General features: G+C 34.6%; 1 protein-coding gene across 4 annotated transcripts in view; it reads left to right on the forward strand.

Annotated features, from left to right (window-relative positions):
* NT5C3A (5'-nucleotidase, cytosolic IIIA) overlaps nt 1-23529 on the forward strand; it is a 28717-nt gene that overhangs the window by 2956 nt on the left and 2232 nt on the right. For 2 of the 4 annotated variants that reach the window (XM_049817195.1, XM_049817194.1), the window contains exons 2-7: nt 12980-13086; nt 20078-20176; nt 20625-20694; nt 21398-21444; nt 21847-21932; nt 22190-22279. In XM_049817195.1, the coding sequence (XP_049673152.1) occupies nt 12980-13086; nt 20078-20176; nt 20625-20694; nt 21398-21444; nt 21847-21932; nt 22190-22279 (499 nt within the window). Of the gene's footprint in view, nt 1-11005; nt 12605-12979; nt 13087-20077; nt 20177-20624; nt 20695-21397; nt 21445-21846; nt 21933-22189; nt 22280-23529 lie in introns of those variants that run through there. The other 2 variants (XM_049817193.1, XM_049817192.1) reach the window with 2 other exon arrangements.

Consider the following 23529-nt stretch of genomic DNA (forward strand, 5'->3'; position numbering starts at 1 on the left):
TCACTTTTTTGACTTTTTTTCTTAGTTAAAATAAAATTAGATTAATATAAGACCCAAATGTAAGTAAAAAGCTGACTTATAGCAGTGTTTAAATGCTAAGAAGACAGTGACCTTACAAATCAAATAGAATATCTATGAGACAAGTTAATATCAGGGATTATGATGCCAAGAATGTTTAATGTGAAGAAAAGTGGAAAGGATTCTCAAGCATTGTGGAAAACATAAGGGTAACCATGTTTCCTTGTTGAATAATAAAAATCAAGAAATTCTTAAATATCTATCTCACATTTCAGTAGATGAATTCTTTAGCAAAGTAATTAGCCTAGTACACAAATTTAAGCTTAATAAAGACACCATAAAATTACTGCATCTTCTTTGGAAGCAAAGGTTTCAGTCTGGAATTAAAGTATTAATGTTGTGTCTTCATTGACTGTCTGAAGTTTGCAAATAGGGAGTTTGCCTTAGGCACTGATAAATGTAGACAGAATTACTTCAGCTCCACTGCTGAAGTAACAGAGGCATTAATAGTAAACATATAGCCAGTCACATGAAGTTTTACTCAGTCTGTTAAGAAACAAATATCTCCGAAAACCTTCTGTATTACTTTGCACAGCCAAATTGCCATTTCTGTGAAACTGTAAAAGTATTCCTACAGTCAGGTGAAGGTAAACATTAGCTGCAATGTTGCTAACTTTAAATAAAGAGAAGGTTAATATTTAATTAGATTCTTAAAGTAACTTATTAGATAATGTTTGATAGCTACTTTAAAAAGAGATTAAACCTTACAGTAACAATCTATTGGATTTTTCAGGCCTCAGACAAGTTTGCAATGAAGTTGTGGATCCTTATAGAGCAAATCAATTCTGCTGACAAGTAGACTTCAGTTTCTTGCTTACTCTTTCTGAAGCCTTTTAGAAACTCAGCAGAAGACAGGTGTTCACAAACTAGAGTGAAAAATGTTGCCTAAGTCTTTCAAAAACACTCATCTGTAAGGAATAGCCCATACTAACTAAAATATGGGGTTAATGTAAGAAAAACTGTTTAATGGAGTAACAGTATTTTTTGTGGTTTGTCCATTTAATAAACAGTTGTTAAAACCTTGGATTTTTTTCAGCAGCTTGTTCCTCACTCTTTAGTTTTGGAGCTTTTTATTGTATTTATTTTATAAGGTTGAGAAACAATAATAGAACTGGTTGAAAACAGAATAGCAGAATACCTTAAACTGAGACTTACTCTCTCAGGTTTGATTTCCTGGGCAAAAGCTTGGTTACATTTGCCTAGATCTCCATTCTGTACCTGAAGTGAGAGGATCCAATTACTTGAAAAACAGATTTAGTATCAAATTTCAACAACAGCAAATTAAAAATCAACTTAAAAAGCAGTTTCTTATTTTACAGGAAACCTTTCAACCAGCCATTGTGAAATGTCTCTGGCCAGTTTCCTTTTTAATATGTTGGGGGAGGAAAAGAAATGCATGGATTTTGGCAGCATTAGAATTTACCTGGAGAGAAATAAGCAAATGTCTAAGGTAACTGAGGTTACTGCTGTTTACCTGCTTCACTAAGAAAGTAACATAGTGTGACTATCATAGGGTTTGTGTAGGGAGAATTATTTACTATTATTACTTTCTTTTACTTGCCAACTTCTGGTGAGACTGGCTTCTTGTTTCATAGGCCATCAGAGCATTTGTGCCACAGATGAAGAATACAGACCTTTACAACTGGCAGCAATCACATACTACTCCACTTCTTTATTCTTGTCTTGTTGCTAGTAACTAGTTGTTATAACTACTGTGAGGTTACTCTGGCATGAGACATTGATGACCTCCAAGTGGAGGATAAAGTAAAGGAGTATGCAATATGTAGCATCCATATTCAAGAATCTACATGGCTAGTATGTGAAACTCCTTCATACATACTTTTTCCTTTACAAAGGCAAAGAAGAGTTTGAGCCTGAGCAAACTGGAATCAATAAAAAGGGGAATGGAGGGAACATGGGCTCTATCTACCACTGCAGGATATTATCAGTTTCTGGGTAGTGCAGTGATAATATTTAAAATGTTGTGACCTTGAGAACTATCCAGTGATGTGATCCATGTGGGAATAATACTGTTCCAAGAGAACGGTACCATAGTATGAACCTAAGTAGTGAAAAGTGAAAGAACTCCTGAGACCTGATACTGCCCCTACCTATTGATGTGTGATTGAGTCCCTTTACATTACTAGTGACTAGAGTATTAAAATAATTTTTTAGAATGTCGTTAAAATTTTAAAACCAAGTTAAATTTGATATAAGTACTGGAGATTTCAGGTAAGTATTTCTATAAAACTTGGGGGTTTGTTTAGACTGTATTCCTCAATAGAAAAATCACATTGACACAGTGATAAACACCAACATTACTAAAGCAAGGTTGTGTTGCCCACAGGCTTTTTGCACAGATAATCTTAATATATAATAATCTAGAATGTGGCTTGTAAAGCAAGTTTACACAGGCTAGGAAAAACACTTTAAGCATAGTTCATGTTGATATAACTTAGACAGTAGTAATAGGTTTTTATTCTCACTGTAAAATAATTCTCTTGGAAATTTAAAAAATTTGGATCCTAGTAGAAGAAAAATTGACTCAGTTTCAGTGTTTTCTTCTAACACTGTTAAGAATCAAAAAGTAGTCTACTATACAGATTATAGACATACTAATATTTTACTTTATTTAGTGTAATATGTTGATCCTACAATTTAACCATCTGTTTCAGAAGTAGGTTTTAATTTTCTGAAATTGCTGCTGCATTTTTTTTTCTTTTTTTTTTTAATTCAGTATGTGTTGAAACATATATTCTTACAAGGAATGGGTATGGGAAGATCAATTAAATTTTTAATTCTGCATTAGTTTCTTTAGAACTCATTTATTCTAGTTATAACAGTTATCAAAAACATGATGATGAGGTACACCTGAAAATTGAGCTCCAAGTAGTAAATATAAGTAAATGTCAGGATACAATATATATTGTATGTATAGGCTCAGAAGAACTTGTTTGCTACTTTGTTTTATCTTTTGTATAAAGTCTTTCTCCAAGACAGAAAAGCTATCTTTCAATGAATCATTCTGCTTGGGAATATGTTTACCTTTTCATAAATGCTTGGTATGTGTTAAGTCATATTTTCAAGTGATTTTCTCCTCTTTGCAATAACTCTTGATTATTGGTTGAGCTATAATGGCATCTGTTCTATTAAACTCTTTTTACAAATTAAGACCACTAGCAAATACTGCAAGTATTAACTATGTCACCTTTAACTGTCAAACAATATAAGCAGTAAAGTTTTTTAACTGTCTGAATATACATGTCATTGCAAATTTGTTCATATCATGAATTAAAATTGCATAGCATTTCAACAGTCAGTCTTGAGTTAACAAGAACTATCAACTTTTATAAAAAATACCCAAATTGATCAATATAGGCATTGAAGAGACCCAGGGTATGGATCCATGCGTTTATAGGCAGGAGAATACTAGCTGTAAATTCAATAGCAATTTTAGGTGTACCTGTAAATGTAAGAATGTCACCATTTGTGTAAGTCTGGAAACTTTAAAAATACCTGAGCTTTTGAAGTTCTTTCCTAAAAAAAAAAAAAAAAAAAGCTGCCTCTTACCTTTATTTTCACTTGAATTAATTGCTTAATGCAAAATACATAATCTTTTTCTGTGTTGGCTAGTTCCAGTTCATGTTAATAGCCTTCAAGACATCAGCCGCCTTTCTTCCCTCCATGTGTGCATACACAAGCATATTTTGTGCAAGTATACTACAGTATACTCTTAACTTACTGTGAAGAGTAAGTCTTGGAGAGAGTTTAAGGAAGAATACTGGAAGAGAAGTGCACAGTTAGATTTTATTGCTACAATTTGGTGCATTTGTCAGACGGTAATTAATTTTCAAGATTTAAATTTTAGGTAGTTGAGCTGCAGCAGACAGCGTAGAGCAGCAGGTGGCACTAGTGTGAATTTTGTGTCTTTGGACAGTAGATCTCTGCAGATGGATATTCAGTTTTGTAAGTAACCTGTCATTTAAGAAATCTTGTCCTACAACGACTGGCACTTCTCAGTCACTACCTGACTCCAGGTCAGACACGTACAACTGAACTTCTCCTGCAGGCAGAGGGCCTAGAGTAGCAGCAATGTCTCTGCTACCTGCCAGATGCTCAGCACTGAGATTTGGCTGATCCCATCACGTGCTAAGTGCAACTGAGAGGCAGGAGTAGCTCATGAGACTTCTTCCTGGCCTCCTTTCCTAACCAGCGTGTAAAGAGATATAAGACTGGGCAAGAGAGTTGGGTAAGTATACTGCCGTGGAGGATGTGGAAAATAAAAGTTAGGACATGAAGTCTAACTTTTCCCCAGCCTTCCTACAGTCATGTTACTGTGCAGCAGATGACCTGTAGTGACAATTTCTTCCTGGGCAGAGGTCTTCATATAGCAGTTATGTTGACTAGTTGCTGGACATCAGCCACTTTCTCTTACCCAAAAGTAATCAATCACCAATGGTCAGCTGCTGTAAAACATCAGAGAACTTATGATGATTGCAGTAGGCAGATTTTTAGTCCCATGTCAATCATGCACAGCTTGACTGGCACTGTGCCATTAAGTTGGAATCTGTGGCTGTTGTGTTAGTCACCTCTATCTTAGGTTATTTGTGTGGAGCTTCTGACTTTTAAGAAAAGAAAAAAAATCAGTACTCATTAAAAGTCCACTGGATTTTTCTAATTTGGCTAATCCTTGTATCAATAGAGTGTTTTACTTGAATGTTAAAAAAGGTCAGGCATTTTTCAGTACAAATGGACATATACTTAAGGTTGCAGCATTCGGGTCAAAGAAGACACCATGTTTAAATGCTAAAAGTAACTATATTCTTTTTGTTCAGTAATGCCACAAAAGAATACAGAACTTCACTGACTTAGACAATAATTACAAAAATAATTTTTAATAACATTTCTATACATTATGTAAATAATGCCCATTGCTAGAAGGAAATGTGGCTTCTGCTTTCATATATGCCAACCTTTAAAAAAAAGAGTTAATTCATTTAATTTATAATTATTATTTTTTAAAGGGGTGGGGCAATGCCCAGACTTGGACACTGAAGATTTCATTAAGTGTCTGAATATAAAATTTCAGGCTTCTTGAGCTCGTTTTGCCACCAAGAAAGATTCCTGTTCAAAGGTACTTCTTACTTGTTTCCCCACTCATTAGCTGTAGCTTCCTTCCTGCACCCTTATATAAAGGACTGTTTGTCTGCTTTGCAAATTGGATCACTGAAATAATCCAAGTTTATTAGAGCTTTTGTTTTTCCCTAAGAGATTGTTTTACTCCACCTTAATGCTGACAGAATGAATACCACTGAAATGTACCATTAATCCTGTTCCTTTAAAGCTTTCCCTCTTTATTGGAAACTTGCTAGTTATCAGACTGAAAGTGTAATTTTTACACTTAGCAGTTATTAACGCAATACTTATTATCCTGGATTGCATCTGCCTTTGCAGTGTAAATCAGTTATGGGTAAGCCTCAATCTAATCTGCACGTTACCAAGGAAAAATTGTATGTGAAACTGAAGGGTAGGAATTAGTACAAAGCAGTAGCAGTATAGTACAAAGTATAGTAGTGGTAGTATTGCTACAAACTGGTTTTGAACATGTCCTGTATCACCTCCAGAGGGCAAATACACAGAGATACAAGAAATAAGGAGCATCCAGTTGCATCTTTGAATGGATCCAGCAACCAGAAACACCCATAAAACAATGAGACACAGGGGCAAAACAGTCCATCGTGGCTCAAATTATTATGCTGCCTGTTATCTTTAAAAGGAGTGTATGATAGCTGTATTTCATCTTTAGACTTAATGGATTATTTTTTCAAGATGTTTAAAGAAGGGTCTGTACTCAAAGAGATGTTAACAGTTAAAAACTTCATTAGTCTCAATGTGTAAGTTTAATTGGAATATTAGCACTGCATTCTTCCATCAGAATTGTAGTGTCTGGTAATGCATTGTAGATTAAACTTTGTCCTGCTGACTTTGCTTTCAAACTGGGTCCCGCAACTCCACTATTCAAGGGTCAGAGTTTATTTGATCTAGATACAGCATTCTTGGGCTTAGTGAAAAAAAAATCTAAGCAGATGTTTTTTTCTTAGAAGCAGATAAGAGAAGAAGAGAATCAGCAGCAACTGCTTCAAGTCCAGGCCTTGGGCTTAATGCAAATTCCATTCTAGTTAGTGTTACATGGGAAGTTTCTAGGGAAACAAACATATATTTTTTTAAGTTCTTTCAATGCCAATGCATATAAATATATACAGGATATTTCATTTTAAAAAGTATACATGCAAATCTACAGTTTGGGGAAAAAATAGTACACGTCATCAAAATTACATTGTTATGCAAGGTGAGCTTTTGCACACCTAATAGCTAACCAAGAATTTTTAAATATACCACAGTATCTACATACTGCCAGTTCTTAGAATTCTATACTGTTTGCCTAGATGCTTTGAAGAAGGATTAGTTGTACTAACCACTTCACCTGTAAGCATTCTTTCAGAAAGTGTTGGATTCTGTGTAACATGAGAACAAACTGGATCTTTCAGATAGTCAGACTCCAACATCTATCCTGTTACCATAGCAGTATTAAAGGAAAATGAGAGTACCACTCAAATTAAAAAACTGTAATTTGTCAAAAATTAATTTATATATCTTTGCTCTCTGAAGAAGAACCAATAGGAAAAAGGAAGGAGGGGTTAAAAAAATAAGATACTTGAAATAAAACTGAAGTACTATCATGAAGAGCAAATGTTTCTCCCTGTTGCCACATGTTACAAACAGGGAGTGTAGACTTACCTTCCATGAAAGGTCTAGCCTGATACAGATAGTATCATCTGTCTAGAAGCAGTCTATAGCAGAGGCCCAGGGAATGCAGAAGAATGGGGCAAGTTGTCATGATTTTTTTTTCCAGAATGATTTCCCAGCCTCCAGCAGCTTGTATTTCAGAGACAGTGTCTGTAATTTAAGATGAGCTTTTTTCTTGTTGTTTTCCAGTACCTTTTTAAGGCTCTGTAAACTTACAGTATCAGCAGAAAGGAATTCCACATCTTACTACTTTACTTAATTGTGTGACCTGTAGCTGACTCCTTTTATTTGTTTTGAATGTGCCTCCTGTTAATTTTAGTTCATGACCTCTACCTCTTACACTGGAAGAGACAGTGAACAATCTTTCCCTATTAACCTTTTCTATGCCATCCAGTTATTTGTTTTCTAGGCTAAATTGTTCATTGTGTGGAAGCTTTTCATATCATGGCTTATCCTTACTGCCCTTCTCAGGGCTTTTTCCAGTTCCTCTCTGTCCCCTGTAAGATAGGGACACCAGAACTGCATTTAATATTGAAGTTGGATTTAGAAAGAGGGCTATCCAGAAAACATTGGTAAGAATAGGCACCAGTGAAATATAAGTATGAAGGCCAAGAAAAAAGGCACAATTTTCTTCTGCCCTGCATCAAGTGAGTGTCACAACCTTGATTTCTTATTTCAATTCTAGTGCTTTAGAAGCTCTTCATAAAATTTAAGCATAATATAATAACTTCTTAGTATTGATCTGAGCTTGCTTACATTTAGAATTTTTTAATTTTTTATTTTTTTTGCAAGGGTAGGAGAGGAATTGTTAAGAAAAAAACAGATTAAATTCTGGCTCAGGGAGGATGTCATTTATAGACCAGTATTTCCAACATACATTGTTACTGACCAAAGAGCACTTGGTCCTTTCCAGATACTCACTGATGTTTGAGAAATATGTCTTTGATTAATGTGCAAGTCCATCAAAACCTCTTACCCATATGTTCTATTACCTGGACTTCAAGATACCAAGTCAGCAATGTATTTGGCTTGCCTTCATTCCTACTTTCCTGTAAGATTCAAGATGTCTGATTTATCACCAGCAGAGATCTCTGCTTTTAGAGTGGTTTTGTAAGCACAAGAGGAAGATGCATAAGGGACAATGATGCTACAATATCTTTTATTCTCTCATCTGAACAATCATTTCCTTATACAGTTGCAAGTCATGGTTTCCTACGTGTTTCAAATTGATGCTAAAAACTCTATTCATTCTAGATTTACAGAACTGCAGAAACTGCTTTAAAAAAAACAACCAAACAAAACCACACACAAAAAAACCTTCAAATTCTGACCTCATAGACTTTCATAGAGTAACCACCTTGAGAGATCATTAAACCAGAATAATTTGTCTCACTACATGACCTTAACATAAGCTAATCATTGTTCTTGTGGACACTGCTTGAAACCTTTGCTTAGTCCTAATGAAACTGATGGTCTACGCCATGCTTAAAGCATGCTCTTGCTGGATTACAATGTGTCTTTATGTAGCCTTATTTTTTTAATGAATGACAGTCGTTTTATTGAGATAGCATTTTTTCATGAGTGCAACTTCATAGTAATTGTTGTATTAAACACAACAAGAATAAATACTTAAGAAGTTTAGCTGTTCTTTATACATTTGAGTGTATGTCTTAGCACTTAGGTGTTCAATACAGCCATAAATGATCAGACTACAGATAATGACCAGTTTATCCTGTACTGTAAAGAAAGATTGCTCTCTGATCAGATCTAGAAAATCCTTATAAAATAAAGTTGCTAAATATGCCTTGTGATACAGTGCTTACCTTCTCTAATTGGTTCTGTGCGTGCATTTATTTTTGCCTTTTTAAAATATAGCTGAGTAGACAATAAAATGGTGCTGGTGAGTCTTAAAATTGTTCAGCTTAAGACCCTCACCTTCTTAGCATGTGTATTCTCTGGATTTATCACAGTTTAATGAATTCAGTCTTTAATATATTCTTAACGCTTTTCCATAGCAAGTGCTGTTCAAGCTCTTTCTGTTCAAAGAATCTCTTACATTCCTCATGAGTGATCCCTATAATACACACAAGCTTTCATATACAAAAAATATTTCTGTATTGCATCATACCAGCTGTAAATACAGCTAGCATTTTTTTACACCAGACCTGTACTGGAAAAATAAGTGGTATCCAAAATTCCTGCAAGGCATCCTTCTAAATCTTTGTTTACCCCAGCTTCATCAAACTGAACATTTATCTTATTTTCCTTGTAATTGTCACTTACAGATATAAGAAGCAATTGCTGGAACCAGTGTGCTGCTCATCAACTCAGTTCACTAGGGTATGAATAAAAATCATGTTTGAATTAAATTATTTTATGTTGGTTCCTTTCTTCTGCTTGGTTTTGGTACTTGAGTGCTGAGGTTCAGTTAGCTTTCCCTGTCTTGTGGAGATTCTATCGAGTAGTCTGCTTAGGAAAATATATAGTAGGTAGATTTATTACAAAAGCAAAATTAGAAAACAAATGCAGTTCCTTAATGTTTAAAATTGATCCCTGTAATAAAACAAGGTATTGCTTAAGTAAAGTTGGGCAATATGCTAAATATATGGGGATATATTCAGAGTTGTTCAGTTGTAGTAGGCTCACTAAACAAGAATAAGGTAGTAAGCTCATGAAAAGCCACTAGCTAATGTTTATACTGTAGACAGGATTCACTCACCTCTAATTTTTGTAGCAATATTCTAATTCTAATGAACAGAAATAGCTTTTAAATATGGCTTCTTTCTTGATCTTTAAAAGCTGATATCAGTTTAGTTGAAGTATTCAACTTCTGCTTAAATTAAAAAAAAAAAAAGTTCAGCTTACTTGCTTACATAACTTATCTGTGCTGTGTTCGTTTCTTTCCACAAATAGGTGCAACTTAGGGCAGAGGTGTGTAAGGACCGGTAGAACCAGTTTTTCTTTGCTTCAAACTAAAACTTCCAGTGCTTCATACTCTTTGAGAGCATCCTGAATCTCTACAAAACAAGTTCGCCTAACACATCACCATATAAAGTTGAACCTTTTCCTAGTCTTAAATGAATGGCAAATCATCTAATGTTTTAAGTGGTGGTGGTGGTGGTTTTTTTCTCTCTCTCTTTCTGCTTATAATATTCTGCAGTTGAGATATGGCCCTCAGCCAAAGAGAAAAGGTTAAAATAGAACCTAACTGTTGAAATAGCTATAGCTCTTTAGTTCATGGTTCTTAAAATGCATTTAAATGACCTTCAGTATTGTGAGAGTAGAAATGTCATGCTAGACTTTGTTTCTCTCTCTTTAAAAAAGAAGTAGTAATTTTAATTAATCTTTTACCAGAAACAGTAACAGAACATGGTCGGTAGTAGCTATTGTAATTAAAGTGTTTGACACAAAGGTTTCTTAGAATTGCAAAGGCAGTCTTCCTTGTTTTGTAGATGAGGAGTTTCATATATGGTATTTTCATTAAAGTGAAAGTACATTGTTGATAGAGATACAGTAGATGCTTTTCTAAGAATTAGGTGTTGGCTGTATTAATGTTTACAGAAATTTTGTTCACATCATTTGCTCTTTCACTAACACTGTAATCATTCATTTAAAATGCTTTCTAGTCTGGTATACCAAAAATTAGTCTGTAAAATTTGGACTTAATTTCTGCAACTCTTTTCTTCAATCTTAAATCATATGTAATTTGAAGAAAAAAAGAAAAGAAAAAAAAACACAAAAAACCCCCACACTTTTTTTTTGTTTCCCTAACTTTCATAAAGAGCAAGCTAACTTTCTTTAAATTCTTGATAGCATTAGAATTAATTTTTTCACTGAATCACATCTGAGAAGTACCAGAATATCAACAGGCCAGCCCCACCACATCCCAGTCTCACCTATAAGGTTCACAAGACTCATTTATTTATATCAGTACCAGTCACCTTTGAAATATATAAAAGCTCAAAGACTTTGCAAATTGAATGCATAAAGTGATGCCTTTACCTGAACTACATGATTCATCAAGCAAGCATATTTTACTTCACTGTTCATAAGACTTTTTAAAATTGGAAATCCAGCACTGACATAAGCTACACATTTTTGTTGTGCAAATAATTCATATTTATTCAAGATACTGCATTATGCATACCTTTCCTAAACATGATTATGGAGATATTACTAACCAAAAACATGCTAACTATATTAAAATACTATAAAAGGTAATATTCCCTGTATGTTACCTATTACAACAGTGTACAAATTTTATAACAAGTAGATTAATGGGAGCTATGAATCCTGGCAAATACCAATGCCAAGTAAGTTCAATTTACTGTATATAGTCTTTGCAGGGATTATTTTATATTTTTAACATACCTTTCAAATTGTTTTGCTGCTTCAGGATACAGCAGACCTTAACATGTACATGTACATTTGGGGGGATCTTGTCCAATTCTAAGAGGATGAGTGTTGATGAAAGTTGCATGTTTTGTAGCAGCTGCAGTATTTGCTAGTTGTTTCATTTGGTCAATACACACAGAGCACAACTGAAAAAATAAAAGTACTATGTGTAGGTCAGAGTCTGAGGAATCCTAACAGAGTACATACTGGCCTACAGTTGAAATGCGGACACAAAACATATGGATCCAATGTACCATTCAGAAAAAAATCTATTGATTTTTTTAAATGTAGAAAAACAGAACATCCTCCTTAAAAGGAAATTTTCATAACTGATGGATTTCTAGAGTCCTGGTAATGTGGTCAATTTTTTATAGCGCTAGGGGGTTTGTAAGTGCTACACTACTAATCTGCCCTTGCTTCAATTCTGACGATTGCACTGGTCACACTCGTGGCCACGTATGAATTGGCCTGATGTTTGTGGTTGGTTCTGGCAGCCTGAAATAGTGATCATAAACCTAAGGTTGAACGTCAATTATGGGATAGTATAGGGAAGCTTGCACTGTTGCTATAGCAAGAGTTAACTTCACATGACACTTCCAAGCATTTACACAACTTCAAAGTGTAAATATGACTAGACAATACTTCCTTTATCCTCTCACAGTAAAAAAGATTCATTTTAATACACTTTGTGTCACCTAGTTACTGTCTTTGATGAGGCAACATGCCTAATGACAAACTTCTGAAAGCACATTGAGTTGCCTTGTCTCTCAAAAATCCTGACAAACAAGCCTCCTTGATTTCCTGTTTCAGTATCACATAGATAAAGTAAAAAATTAATTACTTTGCTGTTTCTACACAAATAAATGTGTGCTCCCTTGTAAACGTTAATGAGACTGTGTCAATGAGTTGTAGGAAATCTGTGGCACTCTGCAACAGGAAATCCTAAAATATTTGGAAAGTTTTTGTAAAAGGGTTAAAAAGTAACAAAGTAGTGAACTTCTGCTTTGAAAAACAACTGCCTTCCTCTCTCAGAGCAGCCCAAATTTGCCTGCTGCATCCATGAAAACTGTTCATCCAGTGAAGGTCAAAGGTTTTGTTGTTGGTACACCAGCTGATCATCTGTAAGCCTGTCAGGCTGTACTGCTGAGCATAACAAACTGCTGTGCATTGCTGACGTGCGTCACAGGACCCTGGGGTTTTGCACGGGGATTAGTCAGGCTGTATTTGGAAACGCCCTCAACTGCACCTTGTGCTGCTATATTAGTGTTTCTCAAGCAAGAGGAATTTTCTTTTGATTCTGCAGCTGCTCCTGCAAAACCCTCTGGTAAGTGCGCACAGCTTCTGTCAACATTACTGACTGTCTTCTGCCTGCATTTTTAAACCAAGGTTATGAGCTGAGGCATTACTTACAGTTGTTTATTGTGACAAACTGTATTTTTCAAATAAAAATTTGATAGCACAGAATTGGCAACAGCACTACAGGAATATATTTACCAGTTTTTACTGAATAGCTTAATTCAACTTAAATATTCCTCTACTTTTAAATATGAATCAGAGTAGTCTTAAGTGTGGGTATTTTCAGAGTGATATAGCTATGTACCATGCATGTCTGCTTTTATTTCTATACAGCAGGAATAGCAAAGATCACATAATATAGCAGACCAATTCTTAAAAGGATTTGGTTGGTTTTTGTTGGCAGCCTGTATGCAAGCCCTGCATCTCTGGACTCTGCTTGCCACCTATGCTGTTGCAGTAGGACAAAATCAAGGACAGAAGAATCAGGAGTGCCCTAAGCTCAACGCACAGGTACTCTCCTTTAAAAGCACAAGAGGAAACGCTGTTGTCATGTTTTCTGTGAAAGCTCTCTCTCCAGATTTTTTAATATGTTTTTTTTTCCAGACTAAATATCAGAATCCAGCACATTAAGTGTAAAAAGATGTAAATAATTAAACAAAATAAAATAGGAAAAAGTATTTTTAGTATGCATCCTATTCCATTTCTTAAAATAGCTTAGGTAGTGAAGCCACTTCCAGTTATTTCTTATAACCTGTGCTGGGTATCTAGTTTTGCAGCATGTTATCAAGCAACTGTGAAGATACTCAATGTTCTGTTATTTCATTTCCATAATAACATTTGCCTATTTACTTTTTACATAAGTAGTCCTAAGGCTATTTCTTGGCAAAACTACCAGAAGAGTAATTTGGTAATTACTAGTTACTAAGGATTTCCTACCATATTTGAGTTTAAATCATATGAATATAAAATGTATTATGGTTTTGGTTTTGATAATTATAAATTGATAAATATCTGTCCTGAGCTCAGGTTATTCTAGCGAACTGCATGATCACTAGTGCAGTTCTCCTGACTAGCTAAACATAATGGAGTGACTGATGTGACTACACTCGCATCCGGTAGCTTTTAATGTTCCTGTCTAAAAGATAAGCCTACTACAGCTGGGGCTGCTAAGAGAAACCTCTGTTGCACTCATGGACCAACATTCATATTGTCTGAATTAAAGCCAATCTTTCTTTATATATATATAAGCATATAAGCACATGTAGCTAAATAGGAGTATATACAGGTGACGAAAAAAGATATACACACACTCTCATTCTGTGGTTTTTGTTACAGCTCCCCCACATATTGAAACTCATATATTGTAAATAGCAGAAGTTACATGAAGAACCTTGCATGCTTTTCAAAAGCTTTTTGGTAAGGTTTGTTTTCTAGATCTAGTAAGTAGATGAAAGTAATGTTCTGTAATAACAGCAAAAAGAAAAATGGAGTGGAAAATAAGATGTAAATTGAGGATTGTGCCCCTTTTCTTTATAATTTCACCAAACTTACTTTCTGCCACCAAGAACACTGAAACCAATTTTCTGTAGCTTGCCAGGGTATCAAATTTCACAGCTATCCCTGATGCCATGCCCTGCCCTTTTTTGGTACATGTCCATAAGTAAGTATATGTGATAGCTAGTCTCAGACCTTGGAATTGGGCATCTGCAGTTCCCAAAATAAATGTAATTTATTCTTGGTTTATACTCTTTTACTTGGAAGCTGTCACCATAGACTAGAAATAAACTTTACAAATAATTGAATCCTATCCATTTTATCACTTTGATTTGCATTTTCCTTGTTCAGAAGTAACATTAATAGTTCCCTCTCCTTGACAGCCCACCCTTGTGTCTCCTCTGTATCAAAAGTTTATAGGTTTGGAACCTAGTCTAGTCTAAGGCAGGTTTACCAACAAAGTAGAAAAAAAGAAATTGTGTGATAATCAAAATTCACATACTGTCAATAGTATTACAGCTAGTTCTTATTCATTGTCTTACCACTTTTATGATGTTATGGTCATCTGAACTTTTGCAGAGTATTTTTAATATGTCTGTAAGTGTGAGAACAGTTCTTACTATTATTCAGAATTACTGACACCTAACAAAGTACTCTATCAATCATTGAGAATTATAGAGAAGTTCCTTTAAAATTTTATCCACCCATAATACGGGGTGTTTTCTTAGCAGTGATTTTTGGGAGGCATCCATACCAGATTAGTCTTTGCAAAATAAGAAAACTTTGTATTTGCCAAGTAGTGTAGGCTTACAGGGTATCAGTATAAAAATACTTTGCCCCATTTTTTTGTGTCCTTGGTCAAAGCATTACTTAGCAGACTTATGATGATAACCTCTTATATTTTTAGTTATTACTAGTAATATTTCAGGCTGTGTATCTAGATTTGACTGTGAAATGAGCCATATCTCCATGTAGTTAAGATAGCAAGTCACTCATCAGCTCATCCTTCCTAACTTAAAATTGCAGATAATGAAAAAACAGAAGGTGCCACAGTCGTCCTTTATATTAAGTTTCCTTTTTTATTAGACATTATTTTTTAATCTTTCTATATTATTTTTTTTTTTAATCATAGGGACTTACATTGTTGTTTTACTGGATAGGGGGAGGGAAGTAACTGCTCTACCTCTAGCTCTCAGTGGATTCAAAAGTTCAGTATAATCTTAACTCCAGAAGATGACATTACACCTTGTGCACACAATCAGTTATTAATTCCCTAGGATACCTGATTGGAAATGCCTATTATGACAGCTGTGAATTCACTTAGATACCTGCCTTCCATTTGAGTGATTATCACCAGCTCTTGTTTTATAATCGAACTGACACAGCATGCACTTAGATATGCGCTGTCTCAAATACTAAGAAAACTACATACATAAGCAGCACCCAGATACAACATAAAAGCATCTGTTTGCACTTCTACTATCCAATTGTATATAAGAAACTATATTTCAAAACTAGAATTCAGTACAGTCTTTACAGTAAATACTTTTCCTCTTCATTTAACCCAGCTACAAAGATGCATGTCTCATGTACTAAGTAGACTTGTAATTTTCAGAACTATCCTTGTTGTAAATGACCCATTCTGTGGTTTGTAGGACTGAGGGATTTCCAAACATGCGTGACTCCATTACTGTTAATTCTTTAACGTACGACTCTAACAGGTAGCAGGTAACTGGAATAAGGATGTAGGAAATTCTTTTGTAGCTATCATAAACAAGCAGATCTTTCTTCCCTTGCCATAAATCCAGTTAAGCTCAACCTTTCAAATAACCTTTTCCAGTTTTGTTCTCCTTGCTTCTCTTTGAAGGGTCCTTAAAAATGACAGAGACTAGAAACTTAAATGTATTTGTGGCCAGTGTATGTGCCAACCACAAATTACCTTTGGGAGTTGTCATCGTTTAACATGTGTTTTAAGAGAGATACCAGCCTCTGAGCTATTTCAATAACACATAGATGTCCTTGGTAAGAAAGCAAAAGTCTTCTCACACTTTCATAAAATGACAGAATAAATAGGGACACTTAAGTGTTTCAATATGATGTACTTTCAGATGTCACAATGAAATATGAATTCCTTTTCCTGTGCTTGTAGAAGCTCCTTGCTCTGACAAGCTTTCTTGCCTTTGTTAGGTGCTGTGGAGATTTTTGTTTCGCTGTTTCTCTATATGTGTTCTTCCCAGTCAACTGGTGCATCAGAATTTTGGCCCTTTTGTGTATACCAAGTTGACTCCTAGACCTTTCTTAAACAACTAACAGAAACACAAATTTTATCAAATTGACTGAACTTTTCTTATTAGCATTTTTTCACTCTTTGTTGTTTAATCTGCCTTACCAGTTCTTTCCAGCTTGAATCTGCTTATCTCTTTCAACTCTGAAGAATAGCAAACATACAACAAAAAAGACAACAGCTGGACTGGGCAGAAGTGTAAGACATTGAAGGAGACAGTTTGCCAGAAAACTGGTGACTGTTCATTAGACAGTTTCATTTACTTCTAATATAATAATGATAAAGCCTAAATAAAAGAATTGCTATTTAACATTCACTTGCAAATATGAATACAAGGTACTAGTGATGGGGACAGTGGCTATTTCAACTAACCATATTTGTCTGAGGCTTTATCAGATGCCGTATCCATAATGAAGACTTCGGTTTGCCTATTAAAGTGCTTGTGAGACTGAAATCATCTGGGTTATACTCACTGCAGAAGACGCTTTCTTTTTTTCCCCTGAACTAAAATACTCTTCATCTGACTTCAATTCTTGTGTAAAAATGAAAGATGTATTAGAAATAAATGAACCTTAAAATCTGATCTTGAGTAGGAGTATCAGTTTACAACATCAAAGCAGGAAGCTTTCATCATACTTAAAATCTTAAGCCATGTCTTGTTTAACATCATCTACTAAAGTGTTTACTAAAGAGGTTTTTCCTCAGGTTGTTTCAGAAACTTAAAAAAGGCCTCAGTCTGGAATAAAACAGTAGCAAACAATCCAAATTTCCTCATACAGTCTCTCCCTCTGATCTCTCCATCTCTCCCAATATATGTTCTGTTTAAATCTGTTATATTAGATACTAAGCAACAGACTTCCTAAGTAAACCAAACAATGTTTGAACTACTTCTTACAAAAGCATGCATTTAGATTTCACTTCAGTTTTTGTATTCCAAGTCTAAAAATACATATATCATTTGCCTCCTGAAAGACAAAGGAATTAGATTAGTCAATTTACAGTGAAAAAATTACAAAGCATAGTCAAATTGCATTATCTTTCATTATAGAGAAAAAATGCTGGATACCCACCAAACAAGTGGTAAGTTTACTTTTGTTTACCAGCACTGTATAACATACAAAAGAAATACCATAGAACACCTTTAAAGAGTTGCAGATTGTTAATGTTTTATTTCATGAAGCTAGATCTGCTGATAATTGTGAATAAATATCTTTAAGTGATTTGTAAATTTATTTCTCAAAAGATTAGGCAATTCTTTAATGGCTATTTTCCAGAAATTTTATTTTTTGTTAACACTCACTAGCTTTCTCAATGATTCCCAACCTGGGATGTAGCTGATAGTTGGAAGCCAATCCTAATGTAACATTTTTGAATTTGCTGTGCTAATAAAAGTAGCAAGGCACTGCAACCACACAGAGAACAACTGTCTTAGTTTAGGAGGTACAACTTTTGCAGAAAATGTCTTTGCCATAGGATGTCAAAGGAAAACCTTAAATCTTCCAAACTAAGTGAAATTAATGCAGTTTGTTTCTTTATGAGACTTAAAAAGCAAAGTAGTAGTAAATACCCTGTCATGACTTAACAATTTTTGGCAAGATATTCTGGTATAGGTGAAACTTTTTGGATGGGTAGAAAACCTTAAAAAATTATCAGAGACTCACAATTAGGGTTTTAGAAGGATTTATATTTTCTGTTTTCATTAGTGTCTTTGAGGATATCAGCCAGAAAGTAGCAGTAAGCATACTGTGGATTAGAATTGTTATATTCAAAAATGGGAGCACTGATGTGGAAGAAAAGATACAATCCAGCAAGACTAAATGTAAAATCTAGCACTTTGTGCAACTACCTGTTTCTGCCTAGGAGTAATTTTGAAGACTACTTGACCATTACCAACTGAATTTGAATCATTTTCACCGTATTACTACTAACGAAGCAAGTGTATTCAGACATGTATGCAAAGGTATTATCTGAAGACATGGGCCAAAGTCGCCCTTCAGCTGAGGCCTTTTTGGAGCAGAGCAGAAAGGTTATACCCACAGTTAGGGATGCTGTGTTTCAAGAATTATATGATTCAAATGGGTGGGCTAGGACAACACCAAGAATTGTCAGAGGTTTAGAAAATTGTGCTCTGCAAAAGAAGATTGAAGAAAGTGGGGTTCTTTAGTTAGGAAGAAGGGAAAAATATCCAGCGGGCACCTGTGAAAAAGAATACTTTCCTTGAAGATGAATGACCTAAAATTACAGTAAGGAAGGTTAAATAGAGATTAAGCAAACTTTTCTGAACATGAAGGTAGTTGAGCACTAAAATACATAGTTGAGGAAAATGAGGAATATGTCAGTGGAGATTTTGAAGAATGGCTTAGACAAGTATCTGCTGAGAATGATGTAGCTGTAATAGTTTGCTTCTACCTGAGGGCAGAGTGGACTAGAGCCAATACTTAAAGGCTTCTCCAGTTCCGTCTTTTCCCTGACACACCAGTGTCTTTTCCATTACAAAAACATGTGTTTGCAAGACTTTAAAACGTCATCTTTTTCTTAAATGATAACCTAATTGCAATTTGACTGCAAGGCAGTTGTTGCTAATTAACAAAAGGCTTAGTAGCATCAAGAGCAGGAAGAAAGCGTTGCGTGACAATTGGTGATATGAAAACTCTGGTTCCAGAAATGTGTCTGGAAATAGAAGCTGCCTTTTTTTTTTGTTTGTTTGTTTTAGATTTTATTTAGCTCATTGCAGCAAAAATTACATGCTAGAAAAGCTGAATGATCAGAATGTGAAAAATATAATTCCTAGCACTTCATCATCTTTGAAGTTCTGTGTGCAGAAAATAAAATTGACTACTCATAAATCCCCTTGTAGACAGATTGCAAATGTCTGATGCCTTTGCTTTAAAGAGAGTCCATACATGATTATAAAAGAAGGAAATACATACTAAATTGGGAAATTTCTGTCAATAAGTACTTCTTTTATGATTTCTGCAAGGTTGAAGAGAAACTTTTAAAGTAAGCAAAGACTTGGCAGGGAGGGTGTTGTTTGGGGAGCGGTGGGGGTTTGTGTTGGTTGGGGTTTTTTTTCTTTTTTACCAAATTCAGCATTTATCATAATATTCAAGAAACAAAAGGAATATGTGATGGGATAGCACGTGTTTGTTCAAAAATGTGCAGTAAAATAGGTAATAGAAAATGATTGATGAACTGGCTAGGGAGCAGGAATTATTTACTCTACAGCCTTGGAATACTCAGTTGACACATGCAGCGTTCTCAACAAAAGAAACAGGTGTCTAAAATCAGCCTGTCTTCTTTATCTATGTTGAAACTTTAAGAGCCTATTAATTGCACAAAGAGCTAGTTTTCAGGTTCACCATCTCCCAGTGACATACTTGAACCACAAAGTGATCCCATATGTCCTGTTTCTATGTATCTCCCTTATTTCCTACAAATACAATTATCTTTTCTGTGAGTGTCAGCTTACTGAATAATTTAGTATTAGGAAAGGAAATGAAAACAGATGTCGAGAGCAAACAGAATTGTACGCAGTTGTCAGTTAATATATCCAGAGTATTTTCTGTATCTTCATACTCTTAACTTGCCTTCCTGTCCTGAGCATGTCTTGATGTCACATGAAACTTTATAGATACAGATCTTCCAATTTGATGGATAGCTGGTATTACCTAGTAAGTTTTCCTCTGTAAGTATATTTCTGTCTTTGTTCTTAACTCTTCACAGATGCCAGAATTTCAGAAGAAGACTGTCCATATTAAGGACCCAGGAAGAGTAGAGGAAATTATTTGTGGCCTCATCAAAGGTGGAGCTGCCAAGCTTCAGGTAAAGACAGTAGAAGGTGCAACCAGTTCGGAATGAAAGCAAACGTGATTTTTGTTCTATGCCAAAAGATTTTAAGAATACATGTATATAACAGAAGTCAGTCTTCAAGAAATCTCCAAAACATAGGCATCTGTTAACTCTTTTAATAGCCCTTGTTGACTCAACTGTAATTCAACCAGACACTAGTTAAGTAAGTGAAATAAACATATAAGCTTAGTAATTTCAGGAAATATTCTGACCAAAGGAATTAGAAAAACAGGCTTGTTAGAAAAAAAGTTATTCATGTGGGATATTCTAGCTTACATTACAATAGTTCAATAGAATAGGGAGATTTCTGTGACACATGATACTCAGCTGCAACTATTGTTGATCGTTCAGAATTTCTAGCCATTCTTTATTTTATCCCTCCGTGTTGTAAGACAGTTTTGCTTTTTCTTTCCTTAAATAGATTATAACAGATTTTGATATGACATTAAGTAGATTTTCCTACAATGGAAAAAGATGTCCAACTTGTCATAGTGAGTACTTTTTTTTTTTTTTAATATGGATTGTTCACGCCTTTGAGTTTTTCCTAGATTTTATTTTTCTGTCCAATTTGTTCCCTAATATGAGATTTTATATTGACTTGTTACCTAACCTGTACATTCTAATGAAGTATTCTAGTGACTGTCTATATGTGGTTTTATGTATACGTATTTTAATCACAATCTGTATGAATTATAATCAGATAAATTGTCATTCACAATTAAAACATTAAGTTCTGAACTATAAGATGTTGGTGGCTTGATATGGTAGGGTTGACTTTTATTTTTTAAGAGCCCATAATAGTCCTGATGCCTGCAAGAACCAGATAGTAAACTCCTCAGAATTCTTGATATTTTTATCCCATAGCCTTTTAGAACAAACAAAGAAAATCCATATACTAATGGAAGTGGGAATTCTAAAACACATAGGATGCCTCATGATGATTTCAGAAACAGCTAAATCTCAAGAAACAGGTTAGAGAGCTTTTAATTGAGCTTTTAATTCAGAGATGAGGGAAGGACATCTTCATGTTTATGAAGGAAAATGTGCCTTTTACTGGTTGCTGGTAAGAAAAATTCTGAGGAAACATAGTAGTATGTCATCAAACATTGTCATCCATGCCATTTACAGTGTTGTAGAGCAAAGTAAAATAAATATACCATGTTGTTTAACACTTTTTTTTTTTCCACCCTCCAGACATCATTGATAACTCTAAGCTCATTACAGAGGAATGTCGGAAGAAGGTAAATGGAAAACCTGCTAGCTATTGGTTTGTTGTACAGACAACTGTTAGTATTCATTGGCTGTACTGTGTGTTGAATTACACAGCATGACAAGACAAGGGATACTTTCAAATCCTTAAAGCTCTCTGAGCTCTCTCACTGGCTGCAAGACATCCCATCACTAATAGAAGTCAACAGAAATATTTGTATTCTTGTTAGTAGCATGTAGTTCAGTTTACTAGCAGCCACTTTTTCTTCTTAGATATATTTACAAGCTAATTCTTTGTTCAAAGAGTATTTCAGACTCCATTTTATCTAAATAATGTAATCAGAATGAAGAAAGTTACTTTGATTGGTTAAATCAAATACCAAGTGTTATTTTATTAAAATACATTAAACATCTGATAGTTTTTTTCCTTTCAGTTATTGCAGCTGAAAGAAACCTATTATGCTATTGAAATTGATCCAGCTCTCACTATTGAAGAAAAATATCCATATATGGTAGAATGGTAAGAGACACCTCCCATCTTCAAATTGTACTAAGATTAGATTTAATAAGCTTTTAAAAGCAAATTAATGGCAGTAATTAGCTTTTAGCTAACACATTAAATGAATTAATGTCTGAGTATTGTGCAACAACTGGTTTTGCTTTGCTCTTAACTTGAATAAGCAAGAATTAACCATACAGGATGCTTTTCATCATGAGATTTGAGGAAAGGTGAATCTTAATAAGTCAATTTCAACCCATTTTTTGTTTCTATTCTAGGTACAATAAATCTCATGCACTACTCATTGAACAAGGCTTACAAAAAGATAAGTTTGCAGAAATTGTGAGGGAATCTGATGTTATGCTGAAGTAAGTTCTTTTTGACTTGAACAATACTCTTTTGGAGAGTTTTCTGTAGATTCTTACTTGGGGGGGGGAGGGGGGGGGGGGGGGAGAAACCACCACATTTCTGAGAATGGGACACCTTAATCTTGGAACATAGTGAGCTCTTTATGCTCCCAATTTATTGATATCTTGTGGCTAAATGCCCACAATGATCACACTATAAACTAGAGATCTGAAACTTTTTTTTTTAGTCCCATCTGTACAAGCTTCATTTCTGTAGACTTTCATCCTCTTGAACTTGCACTGGTGACACTTTTTTATAAGGGGAATATAGAGTTCAACATTGTTCCTTTAAAAAACATTCCCTGTGAGATAAAAATGCAGCATCTTGAGGAATATGTCTCACATGTTATATTAAATATTATTCTTCCTCTATGGCTAAAGGCAAGTTTAAAATCCAACAAAGTCCTTGCTTGAAATGTGCTCTGGCTCGCATCGCTTTTAAAGTTCTCCAAAATTGTCTGTAAATTTTGGACTACCAAAAAAATAGTGTTTGTTTATCATACTGACTAAATTCTTATCTTTCGCAAAACAGACAAGTATACCATCTCTGCCTGTTTGAAAGCCTAAGTCCACGTGGGTTGAATCTTCATTCACAAGCTAAAATTCCCTCAAAAATTTCTGTGATAATTTTTTTTTTTTTTAAATGTAAAATTCTACCTATCAATGTCTGTGTGGAGAAGGTGTATAGAGATAATATTATCTTGTTCCTGGAATACTATACATAGTTTTGATTGAGTACTAAAAAACTTTCAGGGAAGAGTGACAATAAATGTTTTCAGGATTTAAAAACAAAACAAAATTAGTTTTATGGTAATAACCCTACAGAAAGCAAAATATTTAAGCAAGGAAGATTGAAAAGAAATGTACAGCCTGATAGTAACTAGAGAGAGTTCTAGTAGTTGCTTGCTTGTTCTGGGGTGTTTGGGGTGGGGGAAGTGTTTTTAAGTCTTTAAAACACAATTAGAGGTTCTTGGGGAAAAAAATTATACAGATCAAGACCAAACGGCTTGATGCAGAAGTTTCTTGCTAAAACTATATGCCTTGTGTTAGGTTGATGGTTATTGCTAACCTGAAAAGGTGCAATAAAAGAAATTGTGAGATGCTCAGGGAAAATGAATTTTCTTTTCCAAAGATGACATTAATGTCTTCTGAAAACTCAGACATTTTTTTGCTTGCTTTGTTTGAGATTTGATTTGTATTTACATTCTGTG

The sequence above is a fragment of the Accipiter gentilis genome, chromosome 14 (genome assembly GCF_929443795.1).
Source record: "Accipiter gentilis chromosome 14, bAccGen1.1, whole genome shotgun sequence".
Lineage (NCBI taxonomy): Eukaryota > Metazoa > Chordata > Aves > Accipitriformes > Accipitridae > Astur > Astur gentilis.